A 23,545-nucleotide genomic window follows, 5' to 3' on the forward strand; every position below is an offset into this window, starting at 1 on the left:
TTTGATTTTTGTTGTGCTTTTTCTTTACAGTGCACACATGCTGCCCCTACTCTTCGTTCTGAGATTACATTGTGTTCATGAAAATCCTCTCCTTCATTTAGGGCTGTGGCTCCACTGCCTTTCAGTTGTAATAACAACTCATGTTATTTTAAAAGCCACGCAGTGGAATGATAATCCCTTGTTTGGGGTCATGCCAGCTGCTATCAAACTATTTCCCAGGGTCCCTGGACTGTAATAATAACTCTGCCCAAACACAGCTTATCAAAAATGTGTATTTTGTTTAGAATTTTTCTTTTCAGATGAAGTCTGCGGTGACTTTTGTTTTTAACTCTAAAGTTGTAAATGGATATTACTAAGTAGCATAAATGTGTTGATTAGATTTACTTAACTATGTATGTACACACACACACGTCTATACATATATATATATATATATATAGACATTTATATGTATATAGTCTTGGTGTTGTATGGGCCAAGCTTTAAGACAGGTAAGGTCTACGGTTATTTTTTAAAAATATATATTTTTTCATTTTTATTTAGGACAGGAAGTGAAGGTAGAGTTTGTCAAGTTAGCACATATTCAAGATAAAAGCAGGAACAAATCGGCTTGAAGTAAAACAGTTTGCTTGTAAATAATTTTTCAAATTAAATTATTCTGTGTATTGAACAAAATCTATCACCCAATGTGGCTTTTGTTTTGCCTCTGCTCCGAGCATTCAAAAAAAAATTTTTTTTTTAAAATGTGGATGAATACGTGCTGTAATTTGAAGTGAAGCCGGAAGTAAGTTTTCAGTCAGAGTAACTTTCTACTTCAGATATGATGCCGCAGTCGTTAGCGAAGCCGGAATGAAGAGTCGGTGGTGGTCCGCCGGGAGAAGCATGTAGTTCAACACGGAGTGTGTTTCTGGTCGTTTTTAGACCTTAATGTTTGCCCTCTCCATTAGGTAAACTGGAAAAAATATTTTTTTTTTTACCTTCAGCTGACATCATGTTCCTGCGCGGGTCTAAAAAGCGACGGTCGAACCGCTCGGTAAGTGCCTGTTGTTTTTGCCGTGCAATTATTCCTCCTTTTATAAGTTAGGTAACTGTGGATAATATCACAGTCAACGCAAAGTATACACGGGGACCACTTTTAAGGTTTCAACGCGTTTCCTTGCGTCATTGTTACAGTAGACTTATACTGAACTTGCGCTGAAGTCCAACACAGAAAACAGCCCCGGCGGAACCGTCCCTCCTTCACCTGGCTTTTGTTTTCGGTGAATTGATTTTTTTTCTTTTTTTCTTCTTTTTTCCAACATAGAGCCCCGCACCTTTGTTTCGTGTCTGAAAGAAATGTGCTGTTTTATTAACTTATTTAAAGTGTCCCTTTAAGTTTCGCATTCTTTGTTTCTTTGGTCATAGTCGGGCGCCCCAGGTACAGTCAGGAGCAGCTCTACTACGTCATAGATTTGTACCTGATCAGGTTGGGGATATGGTGGCTGTAACCTGAGCAGGTTTATTACCGTGGTCGGCTTCTCATTGTAATGTAAACAGCTCGTGCGCTGTTTTAGGTTATTTTAAAGTTGATATTTTTGTCGCAACACACAACCAACACGGCCAAGTGAATATACACGTCAACTAGGCTAACAGCTGTATGTTCGACAAAACATCTGGCTGGGTGACTCACCTGGAATATCCCCTAAGAATATCCCCCACAGACCATGACTGTGATTACCATTGCACCACACTTCTAAATGTAAATGTTGTTACACAATTTGAAGTAAAAGGAGCCTGTTTGCATACGTTCACATCGCAGAATGTAGGCTTGTGGGAAAAATAGCACAACAATAGATACTTTATAGGTAGGTGCAGGTGATCTGATTGAAGATGCGGTCAATCCAAGATTCCCTGCAGTTTTCAAATGTTTCGTGGGCAAGTCTTAAGATGAACGTCAATTTCTCCATTAGTAAAGTACCAAGCGTACCAAGGAGGAAAAGAACATCCGAAACTGAAAAACAAACTATTAAACATGCTCAAAAACAAATTACTTGAATAGTTTAGCTGCTTTGCTTTCGGCCAAATTATCACCACATCAATGTTATCACTAACACCTGCACGTTAAGATCATATGACGAGTCAAAATATCTATCTAAAAAGACCTTCTATAATACAAAGTATCCATAATTCTGCGTACTACAGCGTAGTCAAAAATATGATGTTAGGTTTGACCCTCAGCACAAAGATCATACACGCCAAACTTAAATATTGTCATTTAAGTTAACCTTAGCAGCAGTGACGCATTAACCGTAAGAGTGACAAGATGTGTTGTGCTACAGAGGAGGGAGGTGTGGAGACTGCTGGCCGGCAGGGTGTCTGTTTGATCCTGCCCGGTGAGGAGAGGTGCATCTATTCAGCATGCCGAGACAGGAAAGGCCCCCCGACCTATGACCTTTGCTGTTAATTTTTAATCCTTCCAACGGCACAACTTTGAGGACCTGAATGCCACGGTCGTTTCTTTCAGTGGGGAATGAGCCCTTTAAGTGAGCTTTTCTTAGACCTAAGGAGTACCGTGCACAATGGGCCAAATTTGACCATTCTGGTGTATTATTTATCTGTTCTCCTTGTATTATTGTAAAAAAAAAAAAACCTGGCTTGCCCTTTGCTGTTGCCAGCTCATATAAGGTAACAAAGATGGCAGCCTTTGTGTTCGTCCATTACCTGGTTACAGCATTACTTGGTAGCAAGATGAAGCTCAAGCGAATGTGGGATTAAACCTTGCACCCTTTTAATAAAAAAAACAAGGAAGCACATATGAAAAGTCTGACGCCAGTCTAGCTGTGAGCGAGTGAGCTGAACTGAATTTGACCTGGTAAAGTATTATTTACTTTACCCACACTTCGTTTAGAGGAAACTTCCGATCACCACTCCCATCACTTCCCCTCACTCACGGCTGCACAAAAGAAAATCCTCACGCTTGGGACGCAAACCTGACACATTATCCTTTATGAAAAACTGAAATGTAACATATGAAACCCACCTACCCCAGTGTAGCCTTGTAATGACACTGCGGTTATGATGAGGAAACGTAAAAAAAGAAACTTGCACCGGCTGTTTTTTTTAAATCCTAAACATTTGTCTTTTGTCTGTTTTTAAATCAGTACTCAGTTTTCAGGGAATGTATTCCTACATACTGAAGAGAACAACTTAATTTGAAGGAGCTGGCACGGTTTAATGCTTGTTTGTTCACAGATAAGAGCTTTCTTTTTAAAGATGAACCTAATTGGACAGAGAGTTGCCTTATTAAACTTCCAGGATGTTCTCCTTTTGCCTCTTAGAACATCGAGGCTGTGGACTAGTTCAAATAAACTTCCAGCTGGATTTCTCAGGATTTCTAATCCCTATTCCTTCATGAAGTCACAACTGAGCCTGTGCTTAAATCTTAATTACTATCTGCTCCTAACTGAGTGAGCATTCAGCTATGATGCTATGGTGTCGAGCCTCTAATCCCTTTAATATTAGTGCGAGATTAAGTCCAAACCATTATGCTGAGTTTAAGTGTGTGCAGGCGGGCTTCTGTCTTTGTCAGCCACAGGGCCGGAGACACAGTGAGCTGTCATGCTTAAAATAAAAAAAAATTGTGTCAGACTTATGCAAGAATCCCATGATTTACAGCAAATCCTTAATCTGTTCTGACCTAAAACGAGACTGTAACTTTTTAAAGAAGGAAAAAAAGGCTTGTTTTTACAAATAGAACGTCATATCCAAGCAATAAAACAGACTTTTTCCCACACCTGCACTTTTATGCTAGTTTTCATAAGGTTGTAGTTGGATTTATTAAAGGCTTAAGCCTTATTGTTATATATTTGTGTTTCTGTTATATTGTATTTAGCTTAATATATTACAAAGGTTATTAAATTGACTTAATGCTTCTTCATGTGGTGCAGTTACATAACGTCATGCTCCCACAGTGGTTGTCGCTCACAAAAGTTGCAGAGGCTGCAAGACCAAAACTGTTGGTCTTAAATTATGTCGGCTGTCAACGCCTGTTAGTCTTGCTGTGGTTGAGTTTATGAGCGCAGAGAGCGACGAGCTTTCAGCATCAGTTACCTCAGCAAACATGTTTACAAATGATCGTGTTCATGCAACCAAAACCAGTTTTTTAAAAACCAGACGAATTAGAACCAGAGTTTTTCAAATACAGCTAAACAGTCAGTCAGTCCAACTGAAAATGCATGAAATGAAGCTTCTGAAAGCCGGACTAACGTCCCCCGATAATGTGGTCGGGGCTTTTCTATAAGTTAACAATGCGTGCACTTGACTATGTGCCAAGGAGCCGTGCACGTGCTCCGAAGTTCCATCGTTTGTATCTTTCTTGTGTAAGTTCGTATTAACCAAATTTCCATCAAAAATGCTCCCGTTTACATAGTTTTCTGTTTCTTTTGTCTGACAGCTAATTTAAGACCAACTCGCCTAAAGCATCTCTATTTTTCATTTTTTAAACCCCAGCATCATCTGACAAAATAACCATACAAATAACTGAAAGACACCCTCCGTACAGTGACTTCGGCTATACTAACATGTACAATGATCTCTCACAGAGAAAGTTCTACGTTGATGGTTTTTTCATACAGTCCACAATGTCGTAAAACGTACAAACTTCAGTTGATACCTTTATTCCACTCCCGTGCATTTATACTGACCACTGACAAAGGTCCAGTTAAATGGCACAGGGGAGACATGACTCAACTGTGCACGTTACCGTGGTGATTGACCCTTATCAGAGATGTCCTGTGCGCTCTTTCTACTCCTTGGAATTTTAGACTCATGAAAAATTGCAATCTGCTGTGAAAACGAGTGCACCAGCATATGAAATGTTGTAAAAAAATGTATGCGTTGTTTTAATCAAGTAAAAGGAGGGAGAAAAAAGCATGAAGTGTCTGTCCTTTATGTTCTGAAGTGTAATCATCTCTCGCTGGTTAAAGTATCCTGCAGCTGTAGCTGTACACTCGTGTTAAATGTACAGACTTTTTGTTGCTCAGTCCCTACGTCGCTGGGACAACTCAGAAACTTGTTCCTAAGGAGCTAACAAGTGAAAGGCCCAGTCATCCAGAAATCAGCTCTACGCTTCATTTAACCCGTCTTGTCACTTTCATACCTGGCTGAGAGGTGATTATCAGAGCAGCATGGAGTCAGTGTGTCTGCGAATACCGCGTCAAATTAAAAACTGGCTCTACTGCTGTGATCGGTGCAGATAACAAAACACATTCACGCTGGAAGCAGCGTCATTTTCCAACGGAATCACGTGTGTTTGGAAAAAGCACATGGAATGAAACGGATCCATATAGCCGTGGTTTCTCAGTTCAGTTCTAAAGCGCTGCAACGACCCTCAAGCCGAGACCAGCAAGCCAACCTGTTGCTGCTAATCAGAGTCACGTACTGCAGCTCCTGAAAGTGCACATTAAAGCCTCTGCTCGGGAAAACAGGCTCGACGTGAGCACTGATGCTTTAGTGGCTCGAGTGGTTGGGAAAAAGAGGTGAACAGGTATGCACAGGTACCCTGCTGCATCACATATCACAGGTTTATTGCTTTGCTCGTTAAAGTCAGCGCTATGCAGCTTTACGGGCATCATCTTCATGCAGATGAAAAGTTTTAATGATCTGAGGCTTACCAACATATCAGCAACTATGTGGACATTCTGGTTTTTAAAAGAGGTTTCTTCAGAATAATTCAGTTTTTACAATTTTATATCAACACATGGATAGGGTCCCGTCAAATGGAAAACATACTAATGGCACTGTGAAGGCGTAGTTTATCTACAGGTCTGAGAAGAGCTAATCCTTTTTCTCTATGAACAAAAAGCCGCTCACATAGGAGAGTAACAGGGGTTGAGGCATCCAAGGAAAAGAAAGTAGAGACAGAGCGACTACATGGAGAGGGAAAGGGTGCAGCACTCATCCTGTGTCTGCTTCCTTCCTCTCATCTCTAAAAGGAGGCCTGCGTCTGCAGTCTACACACACACACACACACACACACACACATCGGGCGCATTCACGCACATCTGCAAGTGAGATGTGAGACGGTTGTTTTAGTGCTAACCTGCAGAGTTGCCCTTGGCTAAGTCCGGTGCAGCGCTCAGCACTTTTGGCAAAAAGCCTTTTTGAGATTCGACACCCTGTATTACTTCAGAACACACAGTATAGCTCTGTGGCTGATGTAGTTCCAGACAAGCACCTTTACTCTGGGAGTGATTAACGTCAGATGTCTTTCTGCTTGCGGGTGAAGTGGAAACTTACTCACTCTCTGAGTATGATGTGCCTCTGACAAGCTAAAAACTGCATGTGTTACACGAATGGTGCCCCAGTGGGGAAATGGCGTGAGCTGAATGACTTCATGTTGTGTTTTCAGCAGGAGGAAGAGGACCCCGACAGAGGCCAGCCCTGCATGCGCTGTGGAGACCAGTGCCCTGGCTTCCGTGTCCATGGCTGGAGGTAGGAGCCGTAGATTGTCTGCGCTGCCTGTAAGATTTTTCAGGAAATGTTTCTGTCGCGCTGTGTATTCGCCTTCAGTTGTGTCGCAGTTTCTTCTGCTCCGTTCTCCGTCTTGTGAGACGGCTCAAAACAAGCATGTACCTTTTTGATATTTCTCTTCCAAGAATTGGAAAACAGTTGCTTCAGCACAGAATTGGTTTGGGAACTATATATTTGAAAAATAGCTGTATGGAGAATTAGAGTTGACTCAGGCGTGGATTTCTGTCACTGCCTGTGACAGAGAGCCAATTTAACTTTGATTTTCTGCCTTTTCACGTTTTAAGGAGGACTGCAGCCTCTCTGCAGACAGAAATCAGCTCAGCTGTCATCTGCGCACATGATGAGTGCAGCTATACATTAGCGGACATCAAACACGATGCAGTCAACGACTCAGGGCACCACATGATAGTTAACAGAGCAGATCATCCCAACTGACTCTGTTTTCAGGGGGAATTAGGGCTATACATGAATTAATGCCATTAAGCTTCGACCTCTACACGACAGCTGCTGCAGATTGTTTGCATCAACATATTCCACCTGTGGTAGATGCATATATGCTGCAGTGCAGAGCAGCAGGATTAGCGCTTGTCATCCTGCCGCGTGTGATGTGTGTCAGAGCTGCAGCGGTTTGAACTTGAGACCTGTTCCTCAGTGTAGTATTTATCGTTTGTCATGCTGAAAGTGGGATTATTCTGTGGGTGTGCTCCCCGGGAGGCTGGTACAGAGCGAGACTATTACCCTTTGGAGCAAATCCACCCAAGTGGTCATCTGGATCACAAATCAAGGCTTGCCCAGCATAAGCGTGAAGGTTTTAGTGAGACTCTTCTAGCTGTAAGTGACTCTGCAGCAAAAGGATTTTTTTTTGTTCTGGTGATTCCTGCTTCTTTTTTTTTTTTTCCAGACAAAGACACCTCTCACAAACCTCTTATGCCCACTTGTTAAGGCTGTGTTCGAGACCATAAATGTCACATTTACCAACAGTTTATTTTCATATTTAAAGCCAGTTTTTAATTGATTTTCCTTGATCTGCCTTTTATTTTCCCTCTTTCTTGTAGGATTTCAGTGTACATCCAGCTGGTTGGGTCTTAGTGTAATCCTGTCAGTCATGTTAATACGATTAGGCTGTGATAGTAAAACTCTCGACCCCCGCCGTCTCCCCTACCTCCAGTTTCAGCTTTCCCTCTGCAGATGAGAGTTTTGTGCATTTATTACATTTAAGTGTTCCGTGTCTCGTCCCAGACTCAAGATTCATCCATCAATTTATTCCTTTAGTTCACAGAAAACAGAGTGAGCGGCTTTGAAGGAAATTTCGTGACTCAAATTATGAGTTAAACTCCCTCACCAGACTTAACAAGAAAATGTTTTTTTTTTGTGTTGATAAAGGCTTCCTTCACATTCTCAGACAGGCCCTGCCTTTATGTACTTTATGTAACCAAAAGGTTTTAATTTGTTGATTTTTTTATTTATTTTTTTATTTGGTTCTGTTTACTCGACACAGATCGAGACAAAAGATTAGAAGTCCGAATGTTATCTAAAACACGTGTGCTGCACTCTACCAACGACCACTCATTGACCTGTTTACAGTGCGTTTAATCTGTGTAGGATTAACATAATGCGCTTTATTGTTTACATTGTTTTCATAATGCTTTTGGCTGCTGGACGGATGAGGAATGACTGGGTGCAACGACCAGGGCAAACGTCTTGCTTAGACATTTGGAGTCTCTTAGCTGATCGAGGAGAATGAGCGACGTGAACATGATTAAACGATTGAGATTTATAGGGGTCAGTTGGTACGACCCTAGAGTCTGGTTCTAATTGCATCCTTCTTAATAACCAATTGAGAGTCACACCTTCGCTGATGGAGAAGCTCACCCAAGTGACCACAGGCTCAGCTGCTGGTGCCCACTGAGAGGGAAGTGATCCATCTTCATCCTGTGCTTTTTCAGACGGAGCTCAAACTGAGGTGCGGGGCAGATGGTGCTTCCGCTGCCCAGCAACATGTGAATTAAGTTACTTCTGACCCACAGGTCCCCACCACGCTTCAAAAGTGTTCAAAGTCAGCATTGCTATTAGTCTGGGTAGCCATGTGGCAATTACTCAGTCACCTATTAGTGACAGAGAGTTAGGGGATGAGGCCCATCTGTTTCTTGGAGCCAGATCTGAGCCCCCCGCCCCCCCTTTAAGGTAGCTTCAGTTTTAGATTATCACACAGAGGGTTATCGTATGGCTGCTTCACTGGATGTCCCATCACTTTTAAGACCTATATGTTGACCTTCAACATAATGATAATACCCAGTGAGTAGTTTAAAAGTTATCCATCTTATAACTGAAACTGTGGTGGCGCTGTTGCTAACAGTTATTTTTGATTAATCTGACAATGACCCTCTTGATAAATTGTATAGTCACTAAAATGTGAACGGAAGTGGTAAATTAGATTAAGGCGACATTCAGATGATTAGCTTAGTCTCCCCAGTAGTCCAAAATTAAAAGACGTACACTTCACAAAACTACAAGTCAAAGAGAAGCGGAAAATCTTTGCGTATCGGAAAATCTGGAATTATGCTCGTGTCTTTTCTGACACTCACTGAGAGGCCAACGTCAGATGAAAGATCTGTCGTGACTTCACAGACTCTGAAAGTCGTGCTGGCTGTTTGATATTTCTCCGGGAACACTTTGTTGTCATGGATGGCCATCTTGATCACATCATATGGCATAAAATGACTGCAAAGCATTGCTCATAGGCTCAAAATCTGCTCCTTTTATTTATGATTCAGAACGGCATCAAAGTAACGCATCGGCCATCTGTCACGAATCAGATGACAATCACACGGACTTTTTCTTCTTATCTTTAAAGAAGTAAGGTGAATAAATCGTGAGGCTTAATAGAAACGGGCAGAAGCTTCTGCTGCGTGTATTCTTTTTGAATAAGTTTGAAAGTCACAAGCTTGTTAGGACTTTAAGGTATGTTTGTATTCTCAGTGGCGTGGGCTCGTATTCAGTGCGTCAGAGCCTTTTGTTTGCGCCCCCCCGTTCAGGACGGAGGAGGGTGGGAGTCTGTGCTGGCAGGGACATTGAAAAGGAGCCGTTTCTGCCTCAGAATAATGTGCTCTCACTGACGGACAACGTGTGACGCGGCAGGAACCTGCTGGATGCAAATCTTTACGGTTTCAGAGGAAGGGACAGCACCAACACACTAACCTGGACTAATTTGTCATGCTTGTTGAAGAAGGTAATGAATGAACCATGTATTTTTCTCTGATTGACAGGAATAGATGGACGAGAAAGTGAAACGGTTGTTAATCGGGGAGATGAGGGCAGACTGAAGAATGTTATTTTGTGGGTCTTTAGAAGCTGACTTTTGTGTGTCATGGCCAGACTTTTTTCAAATTTTGTATGGACATTAGCTGCAGAACATACCATTATACCACTACTAGATTGTGTGTCTTACACAGCACTGTAAGATAGGTTAACCTAATGGAGATATTTGAGCCCATTTGAGTGTGTCTAAAGGTGTTTGATCCACCTGTTGATGCTTTATTAGCTGTAGTTTATCTTTGTCATAGTTTCATTACTAGAGTCGGTGGAGGCAAACAAAAAACGGCCCACAGTAACGGTGCCAGCTGTACCAGCAGTGTCAGTAACAATGTTCGGCTCCAGCAAAGCAAATTTCGAGGCAGATTGTGGATGCCTGCGCGAAGCAGCATCTGCCGTGCCTCCTGTTAATAGCACACGGCCGGCAGTACCTCAGTATACGCTGGGGACTATTGGTCTGAGCGCAGACACAACATTCAGGATTCCTCTATGTGTGCCTGAGAAACTCTTCTGTGTTTTACTCCAGCTCTCGTGGAACCTCAGATTATTGTATTTCATTGTCTGATTTGTCTGATTTAGACCAGTGCGGCAACAGAAAGTTGCCCGTTATTAATCGGACAAATCATTTTCAAAGCGTTTTGCCCGTTAAACGTGGGAGAAGAAAGATGCCCCTCACTGTTTGCTCCAACAAAGTTTTGTCTTGTTTCCCCTGAACTGGAATAAGAAAGTCTTTGACATTAGTCCGGTGAAACACTGATTTATTCATTATCAACATGGCTGCAGTCTTCCAGGTTAAAAAAGTGATTGTTTTACTATTTATTTAGTTCTCAGTGTTGACTTCAGTTTGATTAGTTCCCTGTTTATTTATTTCCCTATTTTGTCATAAAAAGTGAAAAACCCAAGTGGCCGCTATGATTACAGTCTTATTGTACCAAACACATCCTATATTACATCAACAGCTGCAATTGGCTGGACGGGCCGGATACAAATGTGTTGAAAGGGAAGCATTTCTCTCAGGAGCAAATGAAATGGGACTTTTCCAGATCTGTCAGGCCAGAAACTTCTACTGGGACGTAGTTTCCCCTCGTTCACAGCTGTTAGTTGATTTTTGGCAAATCATAGATAAATGCAGCTCGTATCCAGAGGAAGAAAGGGCTGGCTGTGTTACATCACAGGCTTTTTGACTCAGACAGTTAATCAGGACGAGGCTCTACGCAGCAGGTATTTACTGAACCGCAGTACCGAACGGCTGAAGTTTCACGCAGTCACGATTAAACGACCACTTGCAACAAAGAAATGAATTGAAATGTTTTGTAAAAGCCTCTTTATGGTCTAAAGTGTAGCTCCACAGCACGTTATTCTGGATTTCTTCCGGTCGTTGCCAAATGAGCATTTTCCTCACACATGCTTTCATTACTGTGGAGGTTGGTGGCGGCGGGGCACTGGTGGAGTAACTGCCATCTGAGATGTGTATCTGCCATCTGTCCCATCATGCCAGTTCTCTGGCTGCGTCTTCCTTCCCACATGCGCAGGGCTTGTGCTCCCCCCTCCTGTTTTGTTTACATAGGCACATGCAAACTCATACAGCTTGGGACCACATTTGTGCCAACGTGACTTAAAGTTGACCAAAACTGACTCGCTGACTTTACCGTTATTAACATTAGATCTACCCGCTTGGCAGCTGTGAACATTCCAATGCAAAATGTATCAACATATACTGTCCTGGGCTTACGAAAAGGCAGTGGGATCCCATAATAACACCTCTTATCTGTGTTTTGTCAACTCCTCCTCAGTTAACTTGTGCAAAGAGAGGAGCACATTTTCACTGTATCCGCTTATTAGCAGCGGTCACTAACGTTTCAAAGAGGGCCCTTTTGTTTGGTTTTTTGGATGTGTTGTTTTATCAGAGGAGTCGGGTTCTGCAATTTACCAGCAGTTGTCTGAGTGGGTGTGCAAGCTTTTTGGTTGTATGGGGGTTGGGTGCTGGAATAAAGCAGCTTTGTGCCTTATGAACTTGAGCCACAAGTACCAGCTGGCAAGCTGTTATGCAATCACAACGGAGATGTACACATGAAGTAAATACTGCATATGACCACACTGACACACCTTTCAGCCCGGGGCGCTTTGTTCTGACTCCACCGGTCCCACACACAGTCCCACCCACCTCCAGACTGAATGCCATGCAGAGACTGAGGACAAGATAGTTGAAATAGGAGGCAGAGGGAGATTATTTCTCCCATCTTCTCCTCCCTCTCTTAACTGTCCTGGATCGACAGCCAGGCTTATGTCAATGACCTCATTTCCTGCTTGTCTGGTAGGAAAGTGCCACTCCTGATGCAGATCCTGTGAGATGTTGACAGGAAGAGGGAATTAACTCATCTGAGTTTGTCATTAGTTTTGTGCGCGTTTCTAATTATGTTGTGACTATTACTGACTGCAGGAGATCCAGTTTAGCCAGCTTGAAAATGATTTGTGGGCTGGCTTGTGACGTAATGTCCTCAGCATAGTTTGTCTGTACATTATATTGTTAAAAGCAGTTAAATAGCTACTACTGACGCAGCCTCTTTGTCTGGGTTCATTTTAGAAACCAACAGCATAGTATAACCTTATCATAAAAATAGTCTTCTTTCTTTCAGAGCAGAATAATCAACTGAACCTTTTTTTTTTCATATGAAAATATAAATACATCTTAACTCATGATTGAGTTTCAAAGCTGTGCGTTTAGCTTGAAGCACCTGGCAAAGCCACCTATGATGCCAAACGAAAGGTTTGACACTGGCTTGTGTTGTAAATCAGTGAGAAACTCCCCAGGGACGAAGCCTCAAACTGTCTCTGTCTCCACAGGAAGATCTGCGTACACTGCAAGTGTGTTCGAGAGGAGCATGCGGTGCGTTCTGTGCCGGGGCAGCTGGAAAAGATGATGACCAAGCTGGTATCAGACTTCCAGAGACACTCCATCTCTGACGACGACTCGGGATGCGCCTCTGAGGAGTACGCATGGGTCCCTCCTGGGCTCAAGCCTGAACAGGTAACGGCCAGGGCAAAAAGCAGCATGAGAGTCGAGACTTGGATCACTGCTGCAGGCACAGAAGGTGGCCTCTTTCACTTGGACATGTTCTCACATAGAGTCAAACAATTTGATCCATTTCACTTTGAGATTTATGTCAGCAGTAATTGGATAAATGGCTGTCTGCAGTGTCTCATTTCTACCGATATGTGACTGTACTTGTCTTTTCTCATACAGGTGTACCAGTATTTTAGCTGCTTACCAGAAGACAGGGTGCCTTATGTGAACAGTCCAGGGGAGAGATACAGAATCAAACAGCTGCTGCACCAGCTCCCAGCCCATGACAGTGAGGTAACGTCCCTCTGACTCTGTAAGCTTTAAACTCAACTACAGTGGTGACGCTCGCTTCATGATCACAAAAGTAACTGGCAAAAATGACTCCTCGTGAAAATAATCATCAGCTACATCTTTGATGTCAATTATATACAATATTTATGTCAAAAGCTATTGATTTGTATGCTTACATGAATGTAATCGTGTTTCCTGCAGCCCCAGTACTGCAACTCTCTTGATGAGGAGGAGAAAAAGGAGTTGCGTCTGTTCAGTCAGCAGAGGAAAAGAGAAAATTTGGGCAGAGGCGTTGTCAGACTTTTCCCAGTAACCATGACCGGAGCCATCTGCCAACAGGTGCAGAAGACCATTTTATTTCATATTCAGAAAATGGTGCAGATTCTTTCACGAGGCCAATATAACGCTTGCATATCTTTTTTCCAACAACAATGCACAGATGTTAAAGCCTCTTAAAATGTATCGGAGCAGTGCAGGATGGACTAAGTTACAGTGCATGTAGGTGCAGGTATAGCTCAGGGGCTACAGCTCGTTGGGATTTAATGATCACAGGGCTGTGTTAGCAAATTACTGTGCAAGCTAAAGTATTCACTATTTGTTAAAAGGTATAGTGCTTAACTTCCTTCCCTCTGTACCACACCCCCATGCAACTGCATCTCATTTTTCCAGTGTGGCAGACAGATCTGCGGTGGAGATATAGCTGTGTTTGCCAGTCGGGCAGGACACAGCAGCTGCTGGCACCCTCAGTGTTTCCAGTGTGCATCCTGCAACGAGCTGCTGGTCGATCTAATCTACTTCTACCAGGACGAACAGATATATTGTGGCCGGCACCATGCTGAGAGGCTCAAGCCCCGCTGCCAGGCCTGTGATGAGGTGACCGTCTCACCAAAATCCCCAACTTATTTTAATTGAAGCTCTCATTAGCAATAATATTTGCAGCAGTTGTGTAAAGGTAAAGTGTTTAAGAGGCATCCAGACTATGATAACCTTTGCTGAAAGATCCTTTATTTATATGTCCCCTATTAATCATGGATATATTTTTAGCATTTCTCCTAATCGCTGCATACTATTTGTGGAATTTTCTGTTTGTCTCTTTCTGTTTCAAATGCCTCTCACTGTGACTTAAGGGATTAGTTGAGATAGTTAACTAATGGATCTGCTCGAACTAACCTAAAAGAGCTCTTTAGTCCCAGACATGGCTTAGCAGGTAACAGAAGGGCACCAATGGCATCCCTTTTTTTTTGTTTTGTTCATTGAGTTGTCAGGATTGTGCAGCATTTACTATTGTAACTTGTTAACTTGTGTATAACTTGTGTATGACACAACCTCTCTGTCGCTATCTCACTTTTACTTAATCCTAGATCATTCTAGCAGACGAATGTACAGAGGCAGAGGGAAGATACTGGCACATGAAGCACTTCTGCTGTTTTGAGTGTGAGGCTGCACTGGGCGGCCAGCGTTACATCATGAGAGAGAGTCGGCCGTACTGCTGTTCCTGCTACGAGTCCCTGTATGCTGAGTACTGTGATACCTGTGGAGAACACATAGGTACTGAGCTAATTTACCTGAAGGCCTTTCGGACACATTATTACATTCCTGTGCAGGCTCTTGTTTAAAGTCATTTTAGAGGTTTTTTCTTGTACTGTAAATCTCTACAGTTTAAACTTTTCTTCACGATTCCTATGATAACTCTGTTTCACTAAACTGGTCCACGTGATCTGTATACACTGCCACTTATCAGTGCTCATTAAGATATTTAGTAATTAACAAATACATACTATATAAATATGCTTTTAAATATGAAATAAGGAAGTATTGAATTGACTTCTCAGAGATGCACATAGACAATCTAAAAATACTGCTTTATTATGACTATTATTACTGCTGAATCTTGTTAGCACAAAAACTAAAAAGACAATAGTTAATAACTTGAGAGTGCAGTGAATAGGTCTATTTTTAGATTTAGAGCAGATTTCTGGATGAAAAGGATCTATCTGGTGCCAGACAACAATATGTCAGCCAGGTGTCTCACCTGCAGCATATCCCATGTCTAAAAGGGGGTTCAATGTCATTGTTAAATGTATCACATTAAGCTTACTAAAAGTAGCTTAACAAAGTCATTTAAAGTGGCACATAACGTGTTTGGTCCATTAAAATGATGAGTATGGTGCCACTAATGGAGAGCATACTCTGCTCTCAGAAAAGATGAAAAAGGTTTTCTTCTGGTTTGGAGAAACCTGGACACGTTACCTGGAGATAGAACTGTTTTTTTTTGTTGTTTTTTTGGTCGTAAAGCCCACGATTCTTGAGATGGAGAGAAATGACATGCAATTGTCAACACATGATCAGAAACCTGGGTACTTGAAAATGAATTTGCTGTGATCTGTTCAAATACAATGTGGAACTGGACTGATAATACACACGTAAACACACCAATACAGAGGTGCTGTGACTGATATGTGTACACAGTGTATGATAATGTTAACATGCACCAATAATAATAATAATAAATACCTGTGCAGTTGGCACTGATATCAGTGATCACAGCTATATTTCCTCCCAGGTATCGACCAGGGCCAGATGACATACGAGGGTCAGCACTGGCACGCTGTGGAGTCGTGCTTCTGCTGCGCCCGCTGTCAGCTGCCGTTGCTGGGACGCCCCTTCCTACCTCGCGGGGGACTTATCTTCTGCTCCAGGTCCTGCTCACTCGGTGAGGACCCCGATAACTCAGACTCCTGCGATTCTGCGCTGCAGAGCAGATCGCCTCATCGTAGCAGTCAGTGGGGCACAGCGGAGAAACACTATCAGCTTCAGTGTGGTTCTCCGCTGCAGTCACTAGAGGGCATCAACCCCACTATAACTCCTGCAAAAGACTGCATCCATGCTGCAGGAGAGAACAGAGGTGAATATGAGAGACTGGTCCTGAAAGTATGAGATGTGATGTGGAGCTCAGTCGTGTTCACATATCCCACATTGTTGGTGAACTTCTGTTCTGAACCACATTTGTTCCATCTGCTTCTCTCAGCTGTCCACTGCACTGCTCCAGTTCAGACTGCGGTTCCTTCACCCGGTGGTCTTCCTCTACCGAGAGGCTCCTACTCACCTCTGCCCCACATTCATCTAGGAAACGGCTTAGGTCCGTCTTGGCCCAGCGACGTTCCACATTACACTTTATTGTCAAGGGACTGTGGCGTCAAACCTCCAGGCAGTGGTTTTCAGTTCCACGGAGAGCTGAATGGAAATACTGGATTAACTGGTCGTAACTCAAGAGGAACTTCCACGGACAAAGACTGTAGGAACTGGGTGGAGAAGACTAATCAAGCTATGCAAGGTAGCAGAAATCTCTCATATTTAACATACTTATTGTGCTGTTTTTTTAAAAAAATAACATAACATTCTAGTTATGTGTTGTCCCTTAACTACATTGTGTTCTCTGAATACTCTCTCCTTAGAGTTTTCTCCTCAGAAAAACTCACAAATCAGCCAGCTTATTTCATCTGATTCGCCCCCCCTCTCATCAAGCAGCCTCCCGATCCTTCCACCTCCTCTACCAATTAAGTCTCGTGACTTGATGCCCCGAGATTCTCCCCCTCCGATCCTCATCCAACCAGAGGACCAACCCTCTGCTTCTCCACCCCCGCTGACTCGCAGTGGCACAGCTAGAGTCAGTTTCAGAGAGCCAATTAGCAGCAGCTACTCTGTTGAAGAGGACGAGGATGACGATGAAAATGAGGAGAGGCTTCAGCAAGAAGGAGAGGAAAACCAGCAGGATGAAGAAGAGGTGGAGGAGGGAGGTTTTGGAAGTAGGTTGCATCTGCAGAAAGGCATCCCACCGCAGATGGATCTCCTGGGTAAGACAAAGCTTTAAGGATGTTGAATATTACCTGATTGAAGTCTTTTTTTGTTTGTTTCTCCTCACAATTTCTTCTTCCGATCAGATGGCTCTGCGTACCAGCAGCGCAGTCTGAGGCGAGGATGGGGTCGATGCCGCATCCCCTCAGACCCTGCTCTCCACCCAGGTTCAGAGAGGCGCTGCCGAAGCTTGCGGCCGGACCGCCCCCGGCTGGACACCCTGGACTGGAGAGGCGAGAAAGAGAGAGACGGCCGGGGCTCCTCCAAGGCCTCCTCTCTGACCCTCCAGCCGGGTCAGTACAAACATGGAGACTCCTGCTCTACCTGCTCGTCATCCTCGGACTCAGAGGAGGAAGGCTTCTTCCTAGGACAGCGCATTCCTCTGCCCCCGCAACTCCGAAAGCAGGAGGATGTGGAAGGCCAGGACAGGGAGGCAGAGGCGGGGAGGGAGGTGAAAAGAGACTTTGGACTGAGGGGCAGCTTAAGGAGGAGGAGGGCCCTCAGTCAGAGTGCAAAGGACAAAGATAAAAACTGTGCTATCTCTTAACCACCAACAACTGGCAACACTAAAACACAACATATGACGTTGTTTAAATTATGCTGCACAAGAACATCTAATAGGCATTATTACTGTGGTTTTTATCGGGTTTATGATGGTGAAGTAGTGTTTGATCTCACACGTGTGTTGACTTTTCTGAGGGTAAAACAGCCATTTTTTCTGACTCACAAAGGGAAACAGAGTAACCTCAAAAAAGTCACTACATCGTGTTTGTGGTATTGATGTGTTAGTGTTTGACTTTGAGGTGTTTCGGAATAGAAAATGATGCCATCTGTGAATGAATCGTGTGAGTAATGGTGAATACGGAGGGATTATTTGCTATTAAGACTTAAAGCTGTGTTGAAGTCGATTTAAAGTAGTTGTGTTGCCGCAGTGAAATGTTACTGCTCTTTCACATTGCAATGATTTACATATGCAAAGCTGCTGCAGCACAATGGGACATTTTTAGAAAGACAGGGCTTCACTCACCTAATTCAGAAAGAATACATTCCATCACTGTGAAAAGTGGAAATGATAGCTCTGTATATCTAACATATTTATGCACTTTGTGGCAGTTTTCCGCCCAACAGCAAATATGATTTAACATTACTGGCCAAAGAATTCCGGGGACAACAAACTTTATGCAAAACTTAACACAAACGTTTGTTTTTTTGATTAACAGTAGCAGTTATTTCTCTCTGACAAACATTGCTGCTTTACTAGTCTAAATGATCAAAATTAATTTGTTTTTTGACTTGATTAACATGAAAGCATGTACATAAAACGCTGTTCCTGGATCTCAATTTTCTCTGTGCTGTCTTCAAGCGGCTGCAACATTTTTACATTTATTGATTCCAAATTGCCAAATATAAGGGCTTTAACATTTTGACAAGCAGGGATTTGTGTGATTTTCTGATGGTTGCTGTTGAATCCCAACCAAACACTATAAAGTCTGTAGCCTGTAATCACACAACTTCAAAGTCATCTGTTTGTATGTACACGGTGTGTGTTGCTCTTCTTTGCTTTATTTAGGATAAAATTATACATTAATATGCCCTCATTTTGCTCTGTGTGTATTTTCTATGTGAGTAAAGTTGTCTGAGGTTGTCTAAATGTGCCCCTTTTTGACTCCCCTTCAGAATGTTGAATAGCAGAAACTCGGCATGAAGTCTTGTTTCAACAGTGGCTTTGTGGAGGAGTGGGCGAGGGGCAGGGGTACACCCTGGATGAAGCAACACTGGTTGAGGCAGTTTATTTAAATAAAGAACATTAGATTCAGATGGACATCAACAGTTAATCTCTTGACTGTATTCACCCCTGATAATTCTTTTTTATGCAGACATAAAAAAAAAAGTTTTTGAGGAAGAAACTGAAAAAGCAAACTGTACCAACCACACAACCTAGTCAGACATAATGATAAGTTGCATAGTTCCAGGCCAGTATACGTAATAATAGACTCCATTTACGCAACACCACTAATCTGCTGACGTACTATTTCATGAGAACGATTGTAATCATCTATACAGTCTTAACATCTGAAATGAAATCTAACTGAATTCAGTAACTTTTACTTTTAATGGAGCATTCAAGGGCGCGATAGTTGCACCCTTGCCTACGTGACAGTTGTTAATACTCCCTTCGCCAAACTTCTGGCTGGCAATATTAAACAACGGCGGGGTCACGCGGTCAGAGTTGAGTTTGTCTCCTTATAAAAGTCTGATTGGCCCAATCAGCAGGAGGGGGCGGGGCCAGGAGCATTACGCATGAGTTGTCAAACAGGTTTGTCTTGTGCTGCTGGGAGAGGGTTCAAACTCTTATGCGGGAGGAGAGCGTCGTGAGCTCGCTGGACTTCAGTAAGAACCCCCAGCAGGGACTCAGGAGCTCAACTTCAACTGTGCAGGTCAGTTTTGTGAAGAAACAGAGGGGGTAAAAACTGTCTTAACGGAATGACTTCTTCATTCAGGTAGGCTGGGGCTTGTTAAGACAAGTTTACAGCGGAGGCCTTGAAGCAGCCGCACCTGTGTAAGTCACTGTTGTTTACCTGCCCTTCAGCGCCTCGGCTTCTTTGTGTAATTAGTTTTCTGTTTCGCTTCATGACTGCCATATACCCTCAGCACAAGAACATGCCAGCAAATTACTTCGAAACGTTACATTAGTGGCTCTATTTTTGTTTGTCTGACCCACCTCCTGACATTCCCCTTTGCTGTGTAACTAATACTTTGTGGTGCTGGTTCTCCTCAGTGGTGAAGGGAGACCACTTTGCTTTTGGAGGTCGAGACACTTGAAGGCAGGTGAGAATGAGGGTACTGAAAGTTTCATAGCTTTGTCAGCAGGAGTTTGGCTCGGGCTGAGGCTGGAATGGCAAATATTTGGAGAATTTGTCTGGCACATGCAGACTCGAGCATATTTTAGACTCACTCGCTTTATCTTTATTAGAAACTGAAGTACAGAAAGAGTTTCTTACGTTTGCCACGCGAAGCCAATATAACTGACAAGTTGAGCTTTACGTTTTTGTTTCAGTTTGTGCCACAGAGGCTTTCGATGCTCCTACAAACCCTGGCTATTTGCTGCTTTATTTAAAGATGAGGAGTCATTGTTCCCATAGCAGCTGTTGGTGTGTGTGATCTGCTCTGTGTTGCCTCCAGACAATGGCTTGTTGACAGCTGTTCTGGTGCACCTCCCCATCACCCCTCTCTCTCACTCACACACACACACACTTGTGATACCACTCTTTTCACAGGCCTTCTTCTAGCTGAAAATGAAGTGTCAGTTGTATTGTGTGTTGGTCTGCAGAGAGATGGATGGCTGCGAGTAATTGTCCAAATCCGACTTGTGCCGGCAGCCAATGAACTTGTTAGACGGAGAAGGCTGCTGGAGAGCGATTGGCTGGAGTTGTAAATGAATGGGTTTATGGGTGTAGGGTCTTTGTGGAGTTAGTAGAGGACTAAAGTCTCTGAAAATGAGATGCTGAATGTTTTTATTGACTCTTCATTTAAGTTCTTAATTAAGTGGCCCTTTCTTTCTGCTCTGATGTGTTTGTTGTCCACAGGAAGTCCGAAGAGTTCGGCTGAGAAAGTGGGATTTCATCTCCTCTTAATGCCCTGAAGATGATCGTGAGGCAGCCATGCAGGCGCACAGATAAAGGATTAAACTCGGGGCTTCTATTCCAAGGTGGCAATAAAAAACTGTAAACAGAAAGTGGGCAACTACAGGTACAATACCAGGAGACAAAATGCCTGTGGAGACACTCCAAAACCCAGTGAGGCAACCAGCGACGGCCATAGTTTCACCGCCACGCTTGCGGCCTAAGGGCCCAGTGGGACCAGATTTCTACCGGAGAAGCCCGGCGGCAGCAGTTAGGCCGAAACAAAGTGCTGTTGAGAGGCTGGAGGCAGACAAAGCTAAATATGTCAAGAGTCAGGTGGCTCTTTCCAAACGGCAGCCAGTCAGACCCCCTGACGTGCTGAAGCCTCTGCTAAACCCCAGCACGCCTCTGCGGCCCACCAGAAAGACTCCCACCCAAACAAAGGCAAAGAAAGAGGGAGTCCAGCTCAACTTGGAGCACCTGAGTAACCTCATTTGTGATGTCACCGACGGACTTCAGTCCAGTACAGCTACTGGGTCCGAGGACAGCAAAGCTCCTGGTTGTGCTGCCACCGCACACAACTCCCCTTGCAAACCCCCTGCAGGTGCTCAGCAGGTAAAGGAGAAACCACCTCCACCTCCACGTCCTGACTGGTCCAGCCCAGCTAAGGTGAGATTAAAAGCATCTGGACCCGCCAGGGTGGAGGGTCCGAGCTGTTCTGGGGCTCCAGCTGCAGGGACCGTACGCAGAGTGGACGTCATGCCTCCGGGTGGTCCTGTGAGAACGGCCTGCAGACCGCCACAGTTCATACGGCAGCCCCTCCAGCCTTTACATTCCCAGTTTTTGCTCCACCAGGCTGTAACAAACCTGCGTGTCTTCCACCCCAGAACAACACCGGGTTCCTCTCCTCTAAAACCAGTTGTTGTTCCGTCAAAACCCGACCCCTCCCCGACCCGTCCTGCTGAGACGCCGGCCCCTGCTCCACCCAGCCTCCCTGCTATCCCACCGCCTTCCCCGGCAATCACCCGTTTGTCCTCCTCCAGCTCTCGGAAGCGCCGCTCTTTGACCCGGTCCAAGTCGGACATGAGCGACCGGTACTCCCGTGCCGGAACGGAGCTGGAGCGCTTCTTTAACCTGTGCGGATTGGACCCGGCGGACCTGCAGGAGCTGACCGGTTCTAGCTCTGACATCGTGTCCCTCGCTCGTTTTCGCAGCGTTAGCGCCCCAGGGTCCGAGTGTGCAGGCTCTGACAGAGATGGAGAAGACGATGAGGAGGATGAAGATGCTGGCAAAGCTGCAGATCGTGTTCCTTACGGTATTTCTGTCATTGAGAGAAATGCAAGAGTGATCAAATGGCTCTATGGACTCCGACAGGACAAGGACAACACAACAAAGAGCACCCATTTGTAGCACGGCGCCGAACAGTCTGTGAACTTTGATTCAAAAGTGAAAATTTCAACTTCTTTTCTTTTTCAACATAAATTCTGATCATTCCTGGAGCAACAGGGTCCTGTTAATTAAACTTGCATTAAACTGAGATATGGAATGGGACTCCGCTGTGAGGTGGTTCCATTCTTTTGTTTTTGTTGATGAAAATCTCTTTTTTTTTTTGTGTTATTTTGACTTTGTTGTGAATCTCGTATTCAGGGCCGGTGATGCTGTTATCGCAGCCGCCTCACATCGAAGTGACTTAAATGCTCAACCGATCACACTGTGCTGTAAGTGAACGGCATTAAAGCTGAAGTGGTGCAAGCACACCTTTTGGTTCTCACTGTTATTTGTTACAGAGAATCGCACTGAACAGTAAACCATGTTCATCTGTGGAAATGCACTCTGGTCCTCAGAAGCTTGCATTGTGCCCTTTTTTAGAAGAGACCATCTCTTGCGCTCCTTTGTCTTAACTGCCTCTGACATCAGCTTGCTGGTCATTTTGACCACTCTGACTTGCTAAATTCCTTCCCACATACACGGCTTTTATATATGGATTTCGACTCAGTCTCTCTACAACTCTCCATTGAGTCTTTTAGACCCATTTCTTTGTGGATCGTTTGTCTTGAGGAGGATCATAATCCTGCTCAAAGGTCCACTTTTGGCAGCGTTTTAATCTTTCAGACAGATAGCCTCACGTTATCTTCCAGCTCTCTTTGATATGCAGATGCTGAATTCATACCTGACTCGGTGACTGCAAGCTGCCCAGTGCCCCAAATGGCGGAGGTGCCATAGAAACGTTGCCACCGCCGTGCTTCACAGTGAGCTGCTTCTCTTGAAAAGCTGGGCAGAGTGCATTATTCCAAAAGGCCTCGTCTCCCCCACAGCTGCAGAGTTACCTGCACATTCTCAGGAAATTTTGGGCTTCTTGGAAATTTCTTTATTTAACACGGTGCTCTCTCAGAGAAGGCCTGGCTCGCATGTCGTTATCTTAGCAGGGTTCAGTCTTTGGCAGCTACCGTGCAGCTCATGATTCAAATGTCATGCTTGTGAAGCAGTGATAGACGTGCAGGTGTAATGACATCTTCCATGTCCCAGGTGAGCTTTTGTCTGCTAATTTGAATAATGAAATTGACAATAAAAGGTCACTTTGTTTGAGTATTTTACCTTTATCTATAGATACTTTTCTTCTTTTTTTTTGCCTTGTAAAGACGACACTTTGCTCACTCTTTCACATGACAGAAGAATGATGGAATCGACGGTTTTCGTTTGATGGAGGAAAGTTTCACGGGAGATCCACAAGAGGTCAGAGCAGTCCGTACTGTTGTGCTTTGTCCTTTATCTGCGGTTTCAACACACTTTATTCAGACTTTCAGATGAACCTCTTGTAGTGAAAAGACAGAAGCACAGACGCAGGAGTCTGTTGGAACACTGAGCCCCGTGATGTTAAACTCAGAATATT

General features: G+C 43.9%; 2 protein-coding genes across 3 annotated transcripts; both read left to right on the forward strand.

The window, feature by feature from the left end:
* The first annotated feature begins 829 nt into the window (after positions 1-829).
* Positions 830-18,683, forward strand: prickle3 (prickle homolog 3). Of its 2 annotated transcripts, XM_072367459.1 has the most exons (11): positions 830-1,033; positions 6,389-6,471; positions 12,667-12,850; positions 13,067-13,180; positions 13,379-13,516; positions 13,847-14,050; positions 14,539-14,725; positions 15,741-16,082; positions 16,206-16,511; positions 16,633-17,031; positions 17,119-18,683. In XM_072367459.1, exons 1-11 carry the CDS (start codon positions 992-994, stop codon positions 17,577-17,579), a joined length of 2,460 nt encoding a protein of 819 aa, XP_072223560.1. In that variant the 5' UTR covers positions 830-991; the 3' UTR covers positions 17,580-18,683. The 2 variants fall into 2 exon arrangements, with proteins under 2 accessions (XP_072223560.1, XP_072223561.1); XM_072367460.1 differs by lacking the exons at positions 830-1,033; positions 6,389-6,471 and adding an exon at positions 9,652-9,739.
* A 687-nt stretch (positions 18,684-19,370) lies between these two features.
* fam110a (family with sequence similarity 110 member A) lies at positions 19,371-22,410 on the forward strand. Its single transcript, XM_072367517.1, has 2 exons — positions 19,371-19,470; positions 20,620-22,410. The coding sequence occupies exon 2, from the start codon at positions 20,803-20,805 to the stop codon at positions 22,063-22,065; it is 1,263 nt and encodes a 420-aa protein (XP_072223618.1). The 5' UTR covers positions 19,371-19,470; positions 20,620-20,802; the 3' UTR covers positions 22,066-22,410.
* Positions 22,411-23,545: the final 1,135 nt, after the last annotated feature.

The sequence above is a fragment of the Leuresthes tenuis genome, unplaced genomic scaffold (assembly GCF_036924035.1).
Source record: "Leuresthes tenuis unplaced genomic scaffold, fLeuTen1.0.hap1 SCAF_16, whole genome shotgun sequence".
In the NCBI taxonomy this organism is placed as follows: Eukaryota; Metazoa; Chordata; class Actinopteri; order Atheriniformes; family Atherinopsidae; genus Leuresthes; species Leuresthes tenuis.